The following is a 15,927-nucleotide window of genomic DNA, read 5'->3' on the forward strand; positions in this document are numbered from 1 at the left end:
AGGAGCAATACATGGATTACTATAGACTGTAGCCGTATGCATTGAGTCAGACACATGTTTAGAAATAAGGTTTGTCATGAAGAAAATCCGGCTGGGATAAAATATATGTTGCATTCAAAAAACAGACATTGTAATGTCTTCTCAAGTCACTGGTGAATGAGTTAAGTTGTATACAATCATGCAGTAATATTACCAGCAAGTTTTATCTGTGCTTCTACATTGAGTTATATATATGTTACAAACACTACTGTTTTTTGAGATTTAATTTAAATGTTTAATTGATGGTTTTTTGTAATTTATTACTTGCTTCTGGCATCTATTTTATTTGCTTGCAATGGTTTTACTTTTTCTCTTCTCAATTGTCTTTGTAACTTCTGTTTTCAAAGGTGCTATATAAATAAAGTTTACTTATTTATTCATTCATTCATTACCAGACAACTCTGTAAACATATTTGCACAACAAAACAAATGGTAAGACACCATAATATGTTTTGTAGCGTTTTAAAGAGTTTAGAGGATTTTCTCAAAGGCACAAATGTGTTAGACTAGTTATTATGAAAAGCTCTGGTAAAAAGGCTGAGAAACACTTCCTGCTTCACATCAGAGGCAGAACCATGGTGACATTTTGGTGTGCTAGTTGAGCACAGAGTCTTATCAAAACAGCCTCATGAGTGCAGCTCTGAGTGCCACTTCCACTGTCTGAACACCTGATAGTGCCCTAGAGCTCTAGGTAAAAAAAATAGAGAATCTGTCCATGAGACAGAAACCTAAATACATTTTCACTTCAGTGATTACAGAAGGTATTTTCCACAACATTGAAATACTAAAATATCTCATTCCCTCTAATTTGAAAACAAAGCCGTAAAATCAGCCCACCGAGTCCATCCTCATGCACGTGCCGAAGTCGGCTAGTTTGAGGTGTCCGTGCTGGTCCAGTAGCATGTTGTCCGGTTTAACGTCGCGGTGGATGAAGCCCATGGAGTGGATGGCATCCAGTGCCAGCACCACCTCGGCCGTGTAGAAGCGAGCCCACTTTTCAGGGATGTCGTAGTTTATGGTGAGCGTGACCAAATCTCCTCCAGGCATGAATTCCATCACCATGTAGAGGTGCTGATCATCTTGGAAAGCGCAGCAAAGCTGGAATGAGATGAATTCAGCACTTTATTGTCATTTCCAAGCATTTAAAGATATTATTCGGATAAAGGTATGACAACATCTGCTTATCTCTAAGCAATCTGAGTTCATTGTTTAACATCCAACAGTGAAAGTCATAAATCATCGCTGACAGAGAGTTATGTCAGCTCTAGCTGGGAAAGGGACAATACATAGGCTCCATTTATTTATCTAAAAAATGAAGTTAATTTAGTTTAATTTAATTTATGACGTTTACATTTAAAATGCTTAGATCATCATATTTAACATTTTATTTACTTTAATATCTAAATAGTTAAGTTATTACAAAAAAGCATCAATAAAACAGCAAACATATAAATTAAATTTCAAATTAAACAACAGTAGTGTTTGTAACAACTCAAAGTAGAAGCAGAGATAAACCTTGTTGATGAAAACATTGAAGCCCTGACAGAAAAAACCTTAATCACCCTTAGTCCACAGTCAAGAAAGTAGGTAAAAGTTAAAAACAGGTTTTACCTTTAATTATTTTTTAAGAATAATATTTATAATAACAAGAAGTACTCATTATTAAGAATAGGCATTTGCCAACTCAATACTTCATTAAAACCAATGCCATGCACATGCTTGAAAACTCAGTAGTTTTAAAGTGCAGTAAAATGCCACACTACTGTATATAATATGATTGTGTACAACTTAACTCACTCACCAGTGACATAACAAGCCAATAAAAACAAGATTGGCTGCCAGATAACGTTTTTATTGCTAGTTTGGTTACATTGGAAAATATTATTTTAAACCTGGATTCCTGTTCACTGGCTTAAATTTTACAAAATAGGAAGGTGGAAAATGTGTCCAAAACTGGGCAAAAACATGAGGATCAGCACCATATCCTCATAGCTGCAAGATTATCTAAAGAGGCGTTGCCAATACAAAAGTGAAAATGCTTTTTGATTGTTTTTTTTTCCATGTGCGATCATATTACAGATGGGATTCCTAGAGTTAAAGGTGTGCCCTACAAATAGCAAAAATCTCAAAGTGAAATCTTGTGGGCGGTTCTTTGCTGCAGGAAGACAAATGGTGTAAACATGAGTAAGGCCAGAGTGAACCATCTAGAGAAGGCTGCAGTAACATTACAGCAAAATTAAACTTTCAGATTTCCCAGTCTATTTTGGGCCCATTTTTAATAATGGAAAACTGGAAATAACACCAAATGCAAGGATGGATGGATGAATAGATAAATGGATGGATGGATAGATGCAGCACTGTCAATTTGCTCTCTGAATAACTTCACCCTTGTTGATGCATTTTTTAGCCACTTCAGCATTGTCTTTCAGTTAAGCTATGATGGGTGTTTTAGCCAGTATGCATCTGATGTTCATCAGTAGGAATGCAAAAAGTGAAAGCCTGTCGAATACACAAGTAATACTTGTCCTGTCAACAGATTCTCCAACCTGCACTGTAGATCTCTACAGCTACGATAAAGCATTGGCCTATTCACTGCTTCACAAATGAATGCTCTCCCTGTCAGGCCTCTTAGTTTAGGTGGACATGCATGCCTTGGTAGGTTTACAGTTGTAACATGAATGATGGATTGAACAGTACTCTATGGGAAGTTAAATAATCAGGTTATTTTGTTATAACCTAATCTTGCTTTGAACTTCTCTAAAATGTTCTCCCTGACCTGCCTGCTGTGTTCCTTGGTCTTCATGATGCTTTTTGTTTATTAATGCTCCCTACAAAACTGTTGAAATCTCCACAGAACAGCCGGATTTAAACTGAGATTAAATTACATTTATGTTGGACTGCATTTACTTTTAAGATGACATAGCACTGTATGTGTTGGGGTAAAATACACATCCACACCTGAACAATCCAAGGACTGTTGGAAAACGCCATAATGTGTCTCTCCTCCCAGAAGAAGGCTGACTCCGACCTTTTGATCATCTCAAACTTGCTGAGCTGCTTCATGGCGTAAACCTTCCTCGAGGCCTTGTGACGGACCTGTATATGAGGGCACGGGGATCGGCAGGCGGATAAACAGAGAAGATGGCGCTGGAATGTAAACAGTAACAACTCCACAAGTGCAATGAGAAAAAAAAAAACATTTAGAATGTCCCAAAGACTGAGATAACAGTAGTGACTCAGGCATGAAACTGGAAGCAGTGAGTGTTGTACACACCCATAAAAAGACATGTTTACACAAGTACTGAACACAAACACAGACGAGTACCCCTTCACATCCCATCACCAGACTTCATACCCCACACACAGAGCCTGTCCAGACTTGTTCCTACAGCCAAACATCTTATCAGATACTTCATTCTTCCAGCACGCGAGGAAGGCAGTTAAGAGACGAGGGCCAGATCAGAGCCAGGCATTACTGCCAGTTTTAAAATGTAGGATTCGTTAAGTAGGACACAAAAAATTAACAATTCTGTGTTTAAAACATTGTGCTATTTATTTTTGTCTTGATGGTTGCTCCCTCTAGTGGTTCAGAAGCAAACTGTTAAATTCAGGAAAGACAGTTGCACCACCACATACAAAAATGAACATCAAAGATTAAATCACATTTTTTTTCTTTTTTACAGGCCATCAACAAAGAGACACCTCACCAGCTGCACTTCGCCGTAGGCTCCTCTCCCGATCAACTTCACTTTTTCAAAGTCGTCAATCTTTACCTGGAGCTCTCGCAGCTCATTCACCAGCTTCTCATCTGGAGGTAAGAGACACAATACAAAACTTTAGTAACACAAAACCTCAATCTGCTACCACTTACATTAAAGCATTTTGGGGAATGTTTATGTGAGGGTCAAGAAACAGTTTTTTGGCAACACTTTGTGCATATGGACTATTATCTACATACAAAAAAAAAAAGATTAAAAAAGGTAATAAAAATGTCAACAAATTCATTGATTGACTTGTATGCAGTCCTTTTTATATTAACCTTTTTGGTGCCTTAGCTGACCACTGAACAAGATGTTGAATAAAGCAAATGCTAGTAGGACAAGCATAGGAATCTTTGTGGCCAGATGTATTATAAAATAAAAATACTGCATAATCATGTGAATTAAATAAAGGTTTATTCCTTCAGCAATTTTATGTGGGGGTTATGTTGCCAAAATACAAACAAGATATATATAATAAATGTTTTCACAAGCTATCAAGATGCTTAAATTGATCATTTTAAAATTTTATTTCAAAAACACCAACATGGCAAAATAATCTGGCAGTAATAATTACTTACACCTGCATTAAATTCATAGGTTTAATTAAAATAATACACAGGCAACACATCAATATGAGCTGAAAGTGAGAAGGAGAATTTGATCCCAGCAACAAGTTTCAGAAGTGTTGGATGAGTAGCACATACTGTAAGAGCCACAAACGTTCAGCACATGAATTAATAAGCGGCACAATGTTGTAGATTACATGTGTGAACATAATCAGCCTCTACAAAAGAAAAAGTCTAAAGGTAAAAGGTAAAAACACCCCCACCCAGTTTGGACCTCGGCATTTAAGATTGTTTAAAGGTGAGTAACTATGAGCCGGTTATCTGTTTCAAGGTTCACTGAGAAGTCAAAGCTGCTATAACTTTCTGTCATACCTTTCTTATGGTTTAAAATACATTCACTGTGATCCCAGAGAAAGCGTTAGAGTGACCAGAGCAAAGAGGAAGCACAGAGTCACCCCTCCCCAACCTGTTGCTGCTTGTTACCAGACAACTCACTTAAAAAAGGCTATTAGATTTTCTGTCTTACAAGACAAATTTGGCTGTTTGGAAACAATACTGAAAAATAGAAGTAATTATGTGGAAACTAAAGAAGCGCCACCCACCCAGTTGTCAAGCTAACTTTAATAAAAACAAACAGTTGGAGAGCAACAAGTGGCAGCAAGAATACTTGTTGATTTTTTGTTAGATCATGCAATTTATTTTTTGTTTTAGAATTTTTTGTAAACACCATAAAACTGTGGTGTTTTTACTTACATCAAGGGAACTTTTGTCAGCCTATGTCTATAGTGAACTGTTCTGTGGTCAGTCAAACATAAAAGGTTAAAGGTCAGTTAAAGGTTATTCTGCAGGTGGATTATAACTTTAATGGGTAATTAAAGCAGAACATAAATCAATCTAAAATCCCATTATCTGTTGTCCTAATGGTAGTTTAAGTTTTAATAAATTTTAGTTCACATCCACAAGGCTTTCAGTTTGTGCTTAATTCACATTCCCCAATAAACCTTATAAAGCAAAATGAAAACTGTTTGCATAATCATGAACTTATCATTCACTTTAGCAACCACCGCCCAGCCCTCTGGGTAGCTTTCACCTACAAGTTTTAACAACATTAATTCATGCATGCACCTAGATGAACATGATGTCGGTTACATGACATCCCTTGCTTATTCAGGCTTGACTTTGCCAAGCTGAATTTTCATGACATGAAGGAATCATGTTACTGAAATGCTCTGTCTGAGGCACTGACCTGTCAGACCCCCCCCCCCCCCCGGCCTGAAAAAATTATATTTGACCAATTTGAAAGTGAGAAAAAACAATAAACACACGAATTTGGCCAATAAGTGCAAAGAAACTATAACGATGACTTTCGACTTCCTGTTAAAAAAATTGGATATGGGATGCCACACTTACAGCTGTATTGAAACATGTTTGTTGGCATTAAATAACAACAGGAGGAAGGAAAATGAGAAGGCAAAAGCACTAAAACACGGAAAAGAAGTTCGACCAATCACGAAGAAGCTCTTACATCTGTTCAGAAATGCCTCAATGTTCTTGTTCTTTCGCAGGATAGGGTAATTTAGATCATGAGCCAATGCATTCATGGAATCCTGTAAGACAAAACAAATAAACATTTTTAATTTCTTAAAAAAGGAGAAGAAAGACAGAAAACAGAAATGCTAAAATTAATCTTAAATTATCTAATTTTTATGTGTAGGGCTCCTAATACAGTCAAAGTTCTAATTCAGAAATGGCATGATCTTACAATTTCTGATATTAATTTATATTATATTATATTCTGATACTAAAGATATGTGTATTCATTTATAAGATACATGTTAACAGAAGAAATAGTCTTGAGCATATCAAGACTAGATCACAACAAACTTACGTATCCATTTGTAATCAACTAATCAGGTCTTCATTCCCACAATTATCTCACAATTAGAGGCCAGTTTTACAAAAACTGATGCAAAACTATAGTATAGGTTTTCCCACTAGCATAAAATAAACCAAGGAACAGGGTTAAGACAGTCATTGTCAACTGGAGACGATATGGTGCAACCGCAGCATTAATGAAATGATTAGAAGAAAACTCATCAGGGTGGCTGCCAAGAGGCCTACAGTAACACTGAAGGAGCTGCAGGAAGTTCTGGCTTTATAATATGTCTGGGCTTTGGGGTCAGGTGGCAAGATAAAAGCCTGTTCTGATTAAAAGTACATTTGAAGTCACTCAAAATTATGTAGGTTTTGTAAGATGTCAAGTTCAACTTTTAATCTTTAATTCCAAATAGTAAGTTTAACACAGACACGACACTCTACATCACCAAATGTTTTATTATTATTCTATATTTTATTACTTTTTTAATGTTATTTGAGTACCTCTTCCCCTACATGTGCTAATACAACAAAAGCTGTATAGTGTTTTGTTGATTTTATTGTGCTAAATAAACTAAACTAAACTGTCTTAAATCTAGGATTTTTTTTTAAAATTATTATTCTGCCTAAAATAAAATTGCACCAGTTGAGTAACACTGACCTTCATTTGCCTGATAGCAGCTATCAGGACCACATAAATGGACAAAACAGTAAAACCCAGAAGAAACAGCTTTGTTAACCAAATTCCCCAAAGTGCAATATAAATAGGAGAGAAACTAAAGAAAATAAATGCAGCAGTACAAGGTATTCTGAATCCACAGACAAAAACACCTAACACACAGACCATTTCTATGTCTCAACACAGAGAGTTAGTGGGAGCATCTGACTAACAGCCGAGGTCTCTGTGGTGTCATCAGAGCTTAAATTAGGGGTTTCAGGTTGCGTGTAAATCCAAAATGTCTTTGTGATCCAAAACCTCCCTCACCCAACTGCCCCGGCAGGGCAGGTGGGTGAGGGAGGGGGGATAGAATGCAGAGTGACCCTCTGTTCATCCAACCAGGGGTCAAGTTGAGTCATCCAACATGCATGTGTGTGTCTAGGGAAGTTGAGCCATCGGTCTTTTTGTTCAGGGATTTGTGGATGGGATCGGGGGTGGGGAGATGGGGTGATCAGGGACGTGTGGAACAATTCTTCACCTTTAAATAGCACCAGTGAGGGGAGATCTCCCCCACCGCAGATGGATGAAAATAGACCTGAAGGCTCAGAAGCTATTGTGGGACAAGCAGCTTAGAGGTTTGGATTCAGCTTAAGTGATCTAGGATCTGTGATCATTTTCCACAGTGGGTATATGTTCAGATTTTTATGACTGTGGCATTTTGCTGCAGGGGAGAGTGAGGTCTGCTTAAAAGATGTAATGACATATTCAACAGAACCAGAAAAAGTATAGCGTCGACTGTGTGTGGTTATGATTGACAAAACCTTTAAACTGCAGTAATATTCTTCTTTATTAACTACGCACAGATAACATTTAAAACTGTTTCAAATGAATTTCATGCTTCATCTTGTCAAAAGCGCATGCTTTGATTGCAAACCCTGAGCTCAGACTTTCATTAAACATTGTTAAAGTCTAGCATAGCAACTCTTATTAATGGTTTCCCCCAAAAAGTAGATAATTTCTCTGTTTCAACATGAATAAATATAATTCGATCTGAACTGTTTCCATGAACATTCCCTGTAGCCCAAGGCATTGAAATGACCTCTCAACTTTCCAAATTCCAATCTGATGGAACATTTACAGAAAGAGTCCTTCCCAGGAAAGGATCCATCCAACAAAAAGCTGTAAGCAAATAGTGCAAAACGACCATGCCCTGATTGGATTTGGCAATATCAGGCAGATAGTTCTTTAGTTTTACTTGCCTTCTTACAGGGAGAGTTAGTCAATCTAATCAGACGTTTTGTTAAATCCATCAAATGTCTCCTAAATGTTTATTAAAGTGAAATTTAAACACTTTTGCACCAAGAAACGGGAATGTAAAGAAATTTCACAAGAGAGGGGGGGAGAATATCTAATATACAGAACTAAAAGGAACCAGGAAGAAGCTTGTTAATCACAGCTAAACTGTAACCAGCTAAATCATCTCATGATTCCCAGCTTGGAGAATTAGTTTCCATCAAGAAGTTAGAAAGTAATAAAATTATTGAGACCAAACTCAAAAGAATTTTTTTAATATAAGAAATTTAAAAAAATGGATAAAATGTGAAACAATATAGTTGTTAATCATGTCCACAATAGCTTGATTTTTAGGATAACCCTTTAGAAGACAATGTAATTGTTTTACATATAACTAAATGCAAAAACATGAAGAGGAAAGACAATTATTTACAATGTGATGCCAATGTCCAACACACTTTGGGTTTTATAAAGAATTTAGGTCTGAAGACTGAGATGGCGACAGAAGATGGTTAATTTTGTGACTGGTGAGACATTTCGTTTGATTTGTTCATACGTTTTGGATCATCACCCTCATCCAATGTAAACCCTTTTTCCAACGTTTTGCCACAGGCCATCAGATTTTAAAGATCTCATAATGTCATGCTCTTTAAACAAAGGTCCCGCTGCCTTTTAAAGAGAAATACGCCCACAGCATCACAGATCCCTCACTGTGCTTAACACTCCCCACAAGGTTCTTTTCCATTCAATTCTTCTTTGTTTTACATCAGTACCACTGGGAATGTTTGCTGTGAAAAAGCTCAGTCTTGTCTGACCTGACCTAATTACATGGTTCCCATGAAACCCAACCAACATTAAACAGACTTCACACATTTCCGTCTTTGGCAATATGACAGAAGAGGCTTTTTACTGGCATACGTCCCAAAGAAATGGTTGGTAGACAGATCGGATGCCCTTTGTGACACCTAGATGCCACTCTATTCTGCAGTTCTGTAACAGCGAGGTTTCTTTTGACCTCTTTTATCATCCTGCTGATTTGATGGATAAATATGGGGTCTCTTCCAGTAGTGTTTGTCACAGTTCCAGTCACATTAAACATTTTAAATGTTGCTCTGACTGTAGATAGGGGAACATTTAGGCGAGTATCTATTTTCTTACAGCAAATTCATTCAATTTATGTCACATGAAGTTAAACATCTGCCTTGCTTGCATGGCATGTTCTCTTGTCCTTCCCATTTTGAAGAGAAAAGGGTGTGACACATCATATTTATAACCAATGGAACTAGATACTCTGATCAACTTTTCTACTTTTTTTCTACTTGTCCAATTCACCATCCCACATTGATAACTGAAAAAATTCAGATAAAAGTAAGATTTTCTTTTATATCCAATTATAAAATTTGTCACCAAGAGTAAATAAAAGTCTCACAACTATGAGACAGTGACAGCGAAGCAACCCCACTGCAATAAAAAGCTCACGCAACAAGGATTTTCAAAAAATGCACCACATTTGGCAGCTTTGAAAGAACCTGTCACATCTGCTTAAAAGATTAACAACATGGTCCACAACAGATTTTTAGATGTCAAACCCTGAAACATGTAAACACATGAAGCTTTAAGCAAAGCAGGAAAATTTAATTCAGGGGATATTAACCCCATTATTTGCATTTGTGCCGTTCTCATCAACACACATTAAACATTTTCTTTCACTATTGAAGAGTTTTATCAATCACTAGAAAGAAATTATAAAAATATTTAAGGTAGGGTGCAGTACATTAACTGTGCAATCATCCTCATAAGGAAGGAAAAATGTTTCTGCGTCAAAGTATTTTTTAAAAGGTATTAGATTAAAACGTCTTCCAATTAAGAACTGCAAACAAATAGATCTAACTTGTTTAGTTTTCAGGAATTTGGACAAATCCGAACATGATCCAGCTGATACGGACTGCGAGTCATAATCTAGGTAATCTAGGTAAACTATTCCTGTGTTGTGACATAAGGCACTGCAAAGTGATACCATCAGCCATGTATTTGATAACAAAGCCTTGATTATAAAGATCAGATCAAAAAACGGCAATCTTCTACTTTCAAAAACCATTCAGTTCATTCTAAAGGATTTGAGGTGGACAGCAATTCCTTTTTCTTTGCCCTCTTAGAAACAGAGTGGCCACAGTTGTCAGAACACCATGAATATTGCTGATAACAAAGAAAGCCTCTGCTGTCTTTTAATTATCAACATGCACACTAAACCAATGAGTACACAGAAATATGGCTTACAGGAAGAAATTAAATGGCACTAGCAATGTATTTATCATGGCTTATCTTGAGTAAAGACATAGACATGCTTACTCAAAAGTAAGAACCTCACCTGATAATATTACCACTTCATGACCCATTCTTTTTAAGCATACGTTGTAAAGGCTACATGTAATCATAGCATGAAGGTTACTTCATCTGACCTGCACATGTTTATCATTTTTAGTTTCTGTACCAATGAAAATTAAACTTTTTTTTATCTTTTCATTCATTTTCCAAGGCTTTCTTGCATAAAAATATACAATAGTCCATCCTTGCACCAGTTCGCACTATACTTCAGTATTACCCCTTATCTACACAATCATCCATTTTAATCTAGAGGCTAAGTAGTTAAACAACATTTAGTCATACCCTTTAATTCTGAATCTGGCACAAGTATTCTGAAAACTACCAATAAACAAGAGAACCAAACATATTAGACATTTAGCAAAAATACACTTCCCCAAAATAAACCTCAGCTCTATGAAGGGAAAATAATATTACCATAATTAAGCATATATAATAAAATAAAAATGACCAGCAATAAAAATATGGAAAATAATAAACAGAAGAAAAAACAACAAAAAGAAAAACAACTGAGTAGGTATACAGAAGTGTCAGGGTTTCATCATAAATCTAGCTATTGGTTTCCATTTAGCTTCAAAAGTCACCATCTTAAGTTATACTCTTGCTGTTGTTTTTTCCATAATCGAGAGCTTTTTAATTCTATCTCTCCATTGCATGATACTGGGAAAATGTGGTCTCAACCTTGCAGATAATACATTTCTTCTCAATCAGTAGTACAACTCCCAATAAATATCTTTGTCTTTGTCCACCATATCCCTGGGAAGTATTTCCAAAAAATACACGGATGGGTCCAAGTACACATCAATCCCTAGAATACTCTTTAAATCTATTTGTACATATTTCCAAAAATCACTCCAGGGCAATCCCAAAATATAAGTCATCCACTTCTCCATAATTCCTCCAACAAACCTGAGATGTCTTATGAAATTTTAAAGTGATGAATGGCGTGTTGAAAAATCGCATCTTCACTTTCCAATCAAACTCCCTCCATGTCGGGCTATTTGTTAATTTATGCCCTGATCTAAATATTTCTTCCCAATCATCTCTTTTTATTTTAACATTTGCCTCTAGTTCCCATTTCTCCTTAACATCCCTGTTATTAATATTGGATTCATATTGTAGAGTTCCATACAGTTTTTGAAATCAGGCTTGTTTTTTTAAGTTACCCTTTGATAATAAAAGCTGTTCAATCTTCGTCATATGCTTAGACATTTTCCTCCATTAACTATGATTCTGAAGGTAATGCCTGACTTGCAGATACCTATAAAAATTAGTTTTTGGTAAACTGAATTCCCGTTGGATTTATTCAAATGATTTCTTTATTGGCCATTTAAAAAGTTGTGCTACAAATACTAACCCCAAAAGTAGTTAATCTGTCAAACCCTGCATCCAAAGTAGCTGGAATGAAATATGGGTTCTTAGCCATTTTTGCAACTTTAGATACAGAGTCCAGCAAATTGAATTGACCATATATTAATAGTTTCCTTAATCCAGCAATTTTCAATCTTGAGATTTTTTTGAGCAGTCTTTCTTGTAAAAGGTTATGTATCTAGGGAGATGTTTGGGCAAGCCTTTTGCCCCATTCTACCCATATCTATATTTTTAGTAATCCATAGGGCTAGGGATCTAAGTTGAGCTGAACAAAAATAGTTCTTTAAAGCCCCCCACTGTTCTTTGGGGATTTTAGTGTTTTGAGTTTAATAAAAAAATTAACCCTTTAAACAAACCAAAAACACAGATCCTCATGTCTTCTAAAAAAATATTTAAAATCTTCTTTACATATGCTTTATACTGCCAAAACAAAAACAAATTGCAGGCACACAAAAAACGGTAAGGTGAGGTCAGGACTAATTATCTCCGACTCAATTCCAGGAAATGACTCCAGCTTCCTGTTTGGTATTTCCCAGCATCAGGAAGCATGATGGCCATTGTTACGTCGACCCACAGAACCACCTACAAAGGAAGGGCCAGTGCTGGCTGGAGATATTAAGAAAGGCAACATTTTAAAGGATGAGCAGCACAGATGTGGACGTATTTAAACATCATTTAAGTCATATGTTTACGCAGCAACATGAGACCAGCTGGAGTTGTCAGCTATTAGCAGTGGCTTCCACAGGACTTTACTTGTGAGTCATCAACCCCCGAGAATAGACACAATTCTGTCATTTAACAAGCAGAGTGGTTACATATTCTCCTTAAACTCCCATATTTACCAGTCATGTTTTCCTACTGATAACTGTCTAGGTTTAACTTTTTCCCATATACAGACCCTTGAAAAAGTATTAATAGCCTTTTGTCATGCTCAACGACAAACGTAAATGTATTTTTATAAAAGAGTATGTGACAGACCAGCACAAATTAGATCGTGATTGCAAGGTGGAAGGAAAAGTTTCCAGCATATGTTTTTCATTGTACCTATATTTGTTTTCACCCAGTTGACTGAGCAATTCCAGCACATGAACAGTCTTGGATTTAAACTACTGCATTATAGCTCTGGCTGTATGTTTAAAGTTGTTGTCCTGGTGTCCAGCATGATGCTCACACCTCTATGCCTATCCGCCAGGACAGGATGCTCTGGGTTAAGTATGGAGTCAGTTTTCCTACACACATAGGTCAAAACGTTCTATTTTGGTCTCGTTTGAGCAACATACCTTCTCCCATGTGTTTGCTGCTGTTTGTTCACTAAGGTTCCCTAACACACCTCTTTGTGCTTCACAGAACAGTTTTTATACTGAGAACAAATAATACGTGAATAGTTTTTATTAACTAATTGGGTGACTTCTGAAGGCATATGGCTGCACTACATTTTATTTAGGATTTTTAAAGGTAAAGGAGGGGGCTAAATACAAATGTCAACCCCAAATTTTAGATTTTTACTGGTAAAACATTTAAAAAAAAATAAAAAACATTTTCCTTCCACTTCATAGACTACTTTGTGCTTCTAACTTCAATAACATCCTAGTAAAATACATAGAACGTTAGAAAAAGGTCTTGAATATTAAAACACACTAACAGGCGATCCCGTATGTTGAAAACGTCAGGATTTATCAACGGAATAATCAAAATAACGTGTTTTACACTTTAACACTTTTATGTCTTTGGTAAAAGTGTGGTTCCAGATAGATTGAAATGCATGTATAAGACATGTTGATCCACACTCATAGTGCTGCAAGGTAAGAAACAGAGTTTCAGGCTTCGGTCAGGAATGAAAAAACCTGTCAACAGTTACAACAGCTAGTTTGTCTAAATGCATGTTCAGTGTGGATTTATTACGTAGAAAATATAACGAATTGATTGAGCTGCTGCCAGCCGCCTGGTTTTTAGTGGATTGGTTTACTTGACTGACTTTCAGTTTCAGTTAGTTTATTGCCCCCCGTTGAAATGAATCACATTTAATCCTCCTTCCACTCAGATAATTCTGCTGTAGTGTGTAAACAGGGAGTGTTGCATTCCACGCAGGAAAACATTGAGTTTAGGTGGGGCTCCTTCTGCTTCATTCTTCACCTCAACTTGATGATAATAAGGCTCACTTAACGTGCTAAACTGAATATTAGAACAATCAGATGTTGTTATTATTCCAAGGCTGTACTTTTCCGCATGTGTTTTTATCAGCTGTGTTTATGCGGGTGGTCTGTCTTTTATGGGAGGATAATTGTTGCTCACTCACCAGCAGAGCTGAAAAATTAAGCGCCGACTGTGGATTCCTGACCATGGACTCCAGCTTCTTCAGCCGGCTTTCCACTCTGCTTTCCGCTCCCAGCATGATTACTGTGGAGTTTGTCCAAGTCAAATGTCACAAAATTATTAAAGACAAGCTAAAACAAAACACCTACAGGTCAGTTTTTTTGTTTTTTTTTTAAAGTTTCTCCAGCCGTGGTGGAGGCGCACTCCTCGCCTTGGCTCAGCTCCTCATATCATTGCTGCTCTGTACACAAGGGCTTGAGTTGTCAGGTTAATTATTCATCCACTGAAAAATAAAAACCTCCCGACTTCCTTTTTTCTCATTAATAAATCACAAAAAAGGGAAAACCGATGTCTGGAAGTCAAGAGACGGACACTTTGGTGCCACATGCGCCTCGTCAGATTTAAGCCAGGTAGTTGCACCAAAATCACAAGGCACCACCAGGGTATTGTGATATCCAACCTGTATTGCACGGTGGTTGATGGTGAAAACACAGCCGTTCAACTTCCGGTGAAGATTGCTTTACCAAAGTAAAAGTCAGAAAGAAAGAAAGAAAAAAAGATTATAATGCAAATTATATATAACTAATTAGTATATTTAAATTTCACAGTTGCAATATTGAAAGGCTGAGTCCAAGAAGCCATTGCAGTGGGCTACGTTGGACATAAAAGTGCAATTTAAATTAAAATTACCTGGAAAACATAAAACTGTTTCTATTACTTTAATTCTAAAACGTCTTTATAACAAAGTCCAATTTTAATGGGAAATATTATTTAACAATATTTTTGATGAATAATAGGTATATAAATTAACTATCCATCCATCTATTTGCTATACCTGCTTCTTCTATACAGGGTTGCAGGGGAGCTGGTGCCTATCTCCAGCGGTCTACGGGAGATAGGCGGGGTACACCCTGCAGGTCACCAGTCCTTCCAGTACTGCAGCTTCTTCCCACAGTCCAAAAACAAGAATGTTAAGTTATGATTACTGATGTTATGGTTACTCTAAATTGCCTCCAGGTATGGCTGTCTACGTGCATGGTTGTGTGTTTGTGCTGTCTTGTGATGGAATGGCGACCTGTCCAGGGTGTGTCCTGCCTCTCGCCCAATGACCCCCACCCCATCCCCGCGACCCTGCAAGGACAAGCGGGTGTAGACAATGGATGGATAAATTAAAATTTAAACAACCAAATGCTTTTATTTTGAAAAGAAAATAATTTACATCCGGGTTTCCTATGGAAGAGGTTTGTGACTTGATGCAAAGAAATCTTCACAAGTCCCGACTTCCTTTCGCAAATTCCGTTTTTTACTTTTTTACTTTTCAACGCATGAGGTCAAACAGACCGATCTATGACTTTCTTCTCCGTAATAATAATAGTAATAATAATAATGAAAAGTCTTCTCTTCGACAGAAATTCCTGCTGTCTTATCTCATCTGCCGATTTTACCACCACAGCACATAGGCTGGAGCAACGTTCAGCATTTTAGGAATGTTGACTCGCTGCCTTTCAGACATGCTGGCACTAAGAATAGGTATTTACAGCGTCCACGGTGCGTCAGTTTCACAATCTGGTTTGGTGTTGTATGTGCGTGTTCAATGATTTCATAATGCAAGTCAAAGAGGGCTTTGCACTAAGACGTAAAAGCACCAGAATGAAGCACAGAAAACTAA

General features: G+C 36.9%; 1 protein-coding gene across 4 annotated transcripts in view; it reads right to left on the reverse strand.

Annotated features, from left to right (window-relative positions):
- The window catches only part of LOC124882189 (rho-associated protein kinase 2-like), a 53,536-nt gene extending 38,830 nt beyond the window's left edge, over positions 1–14,706 (reverse strand). For 3 of the 4 annotated variants that reach the window (XR_007041826.1, XM_047388429.1, XM_047388428.1), the window contains exons 1-5: positions 14,242–14,705; positions 5,892–5,973; positions 3,747–3,847; positions 2,998–3,135; positions 877–1,137 (exon numbers count right to left, since the gene is read on the reverse strand). Coding sequence is in view for 3 of the 4 variants with exons in the window: in XM_047388429.1 (XP_047244385.1) it covers positions 877–1,137; positions 2,998–3,135; positions 3,747–3,847; positions 5,892–5,973; positions 14,242–14,337 (678 nt within the window). In the remaining variant the exon portion in view is untranslated. Of the gene's footprint in view, positions 1–876; positions 1,138–2,997; positions 3,136–3,746; positions 3,848–5,891; positions 5,974–14,241 lie in introns of all 4 variants that reach the window. The other variant, XM_047388427.1, reaches the window with a different exon arrangement.
- Positions 14,707–15,927: the final 1,221 nt, after the last annotated feature.

The sequence above is a fragment of the Girardinichthys multiradiatus genome, chromosome 15 (assembly GCF_021462225.1).
Source record: "Girardinichthys multiradiatus isolate DD_20200921_A chromosome 15, DD_fGirMul_XY1, whole genome shotgun sequence".
Lineage (NCBI taxonomy): Eukaryota > Metazoa > Chordata > Actinopteri > Cyprinodontiformes > Goodeidae > Girardinichthys > Girardinichthys multiradiatus.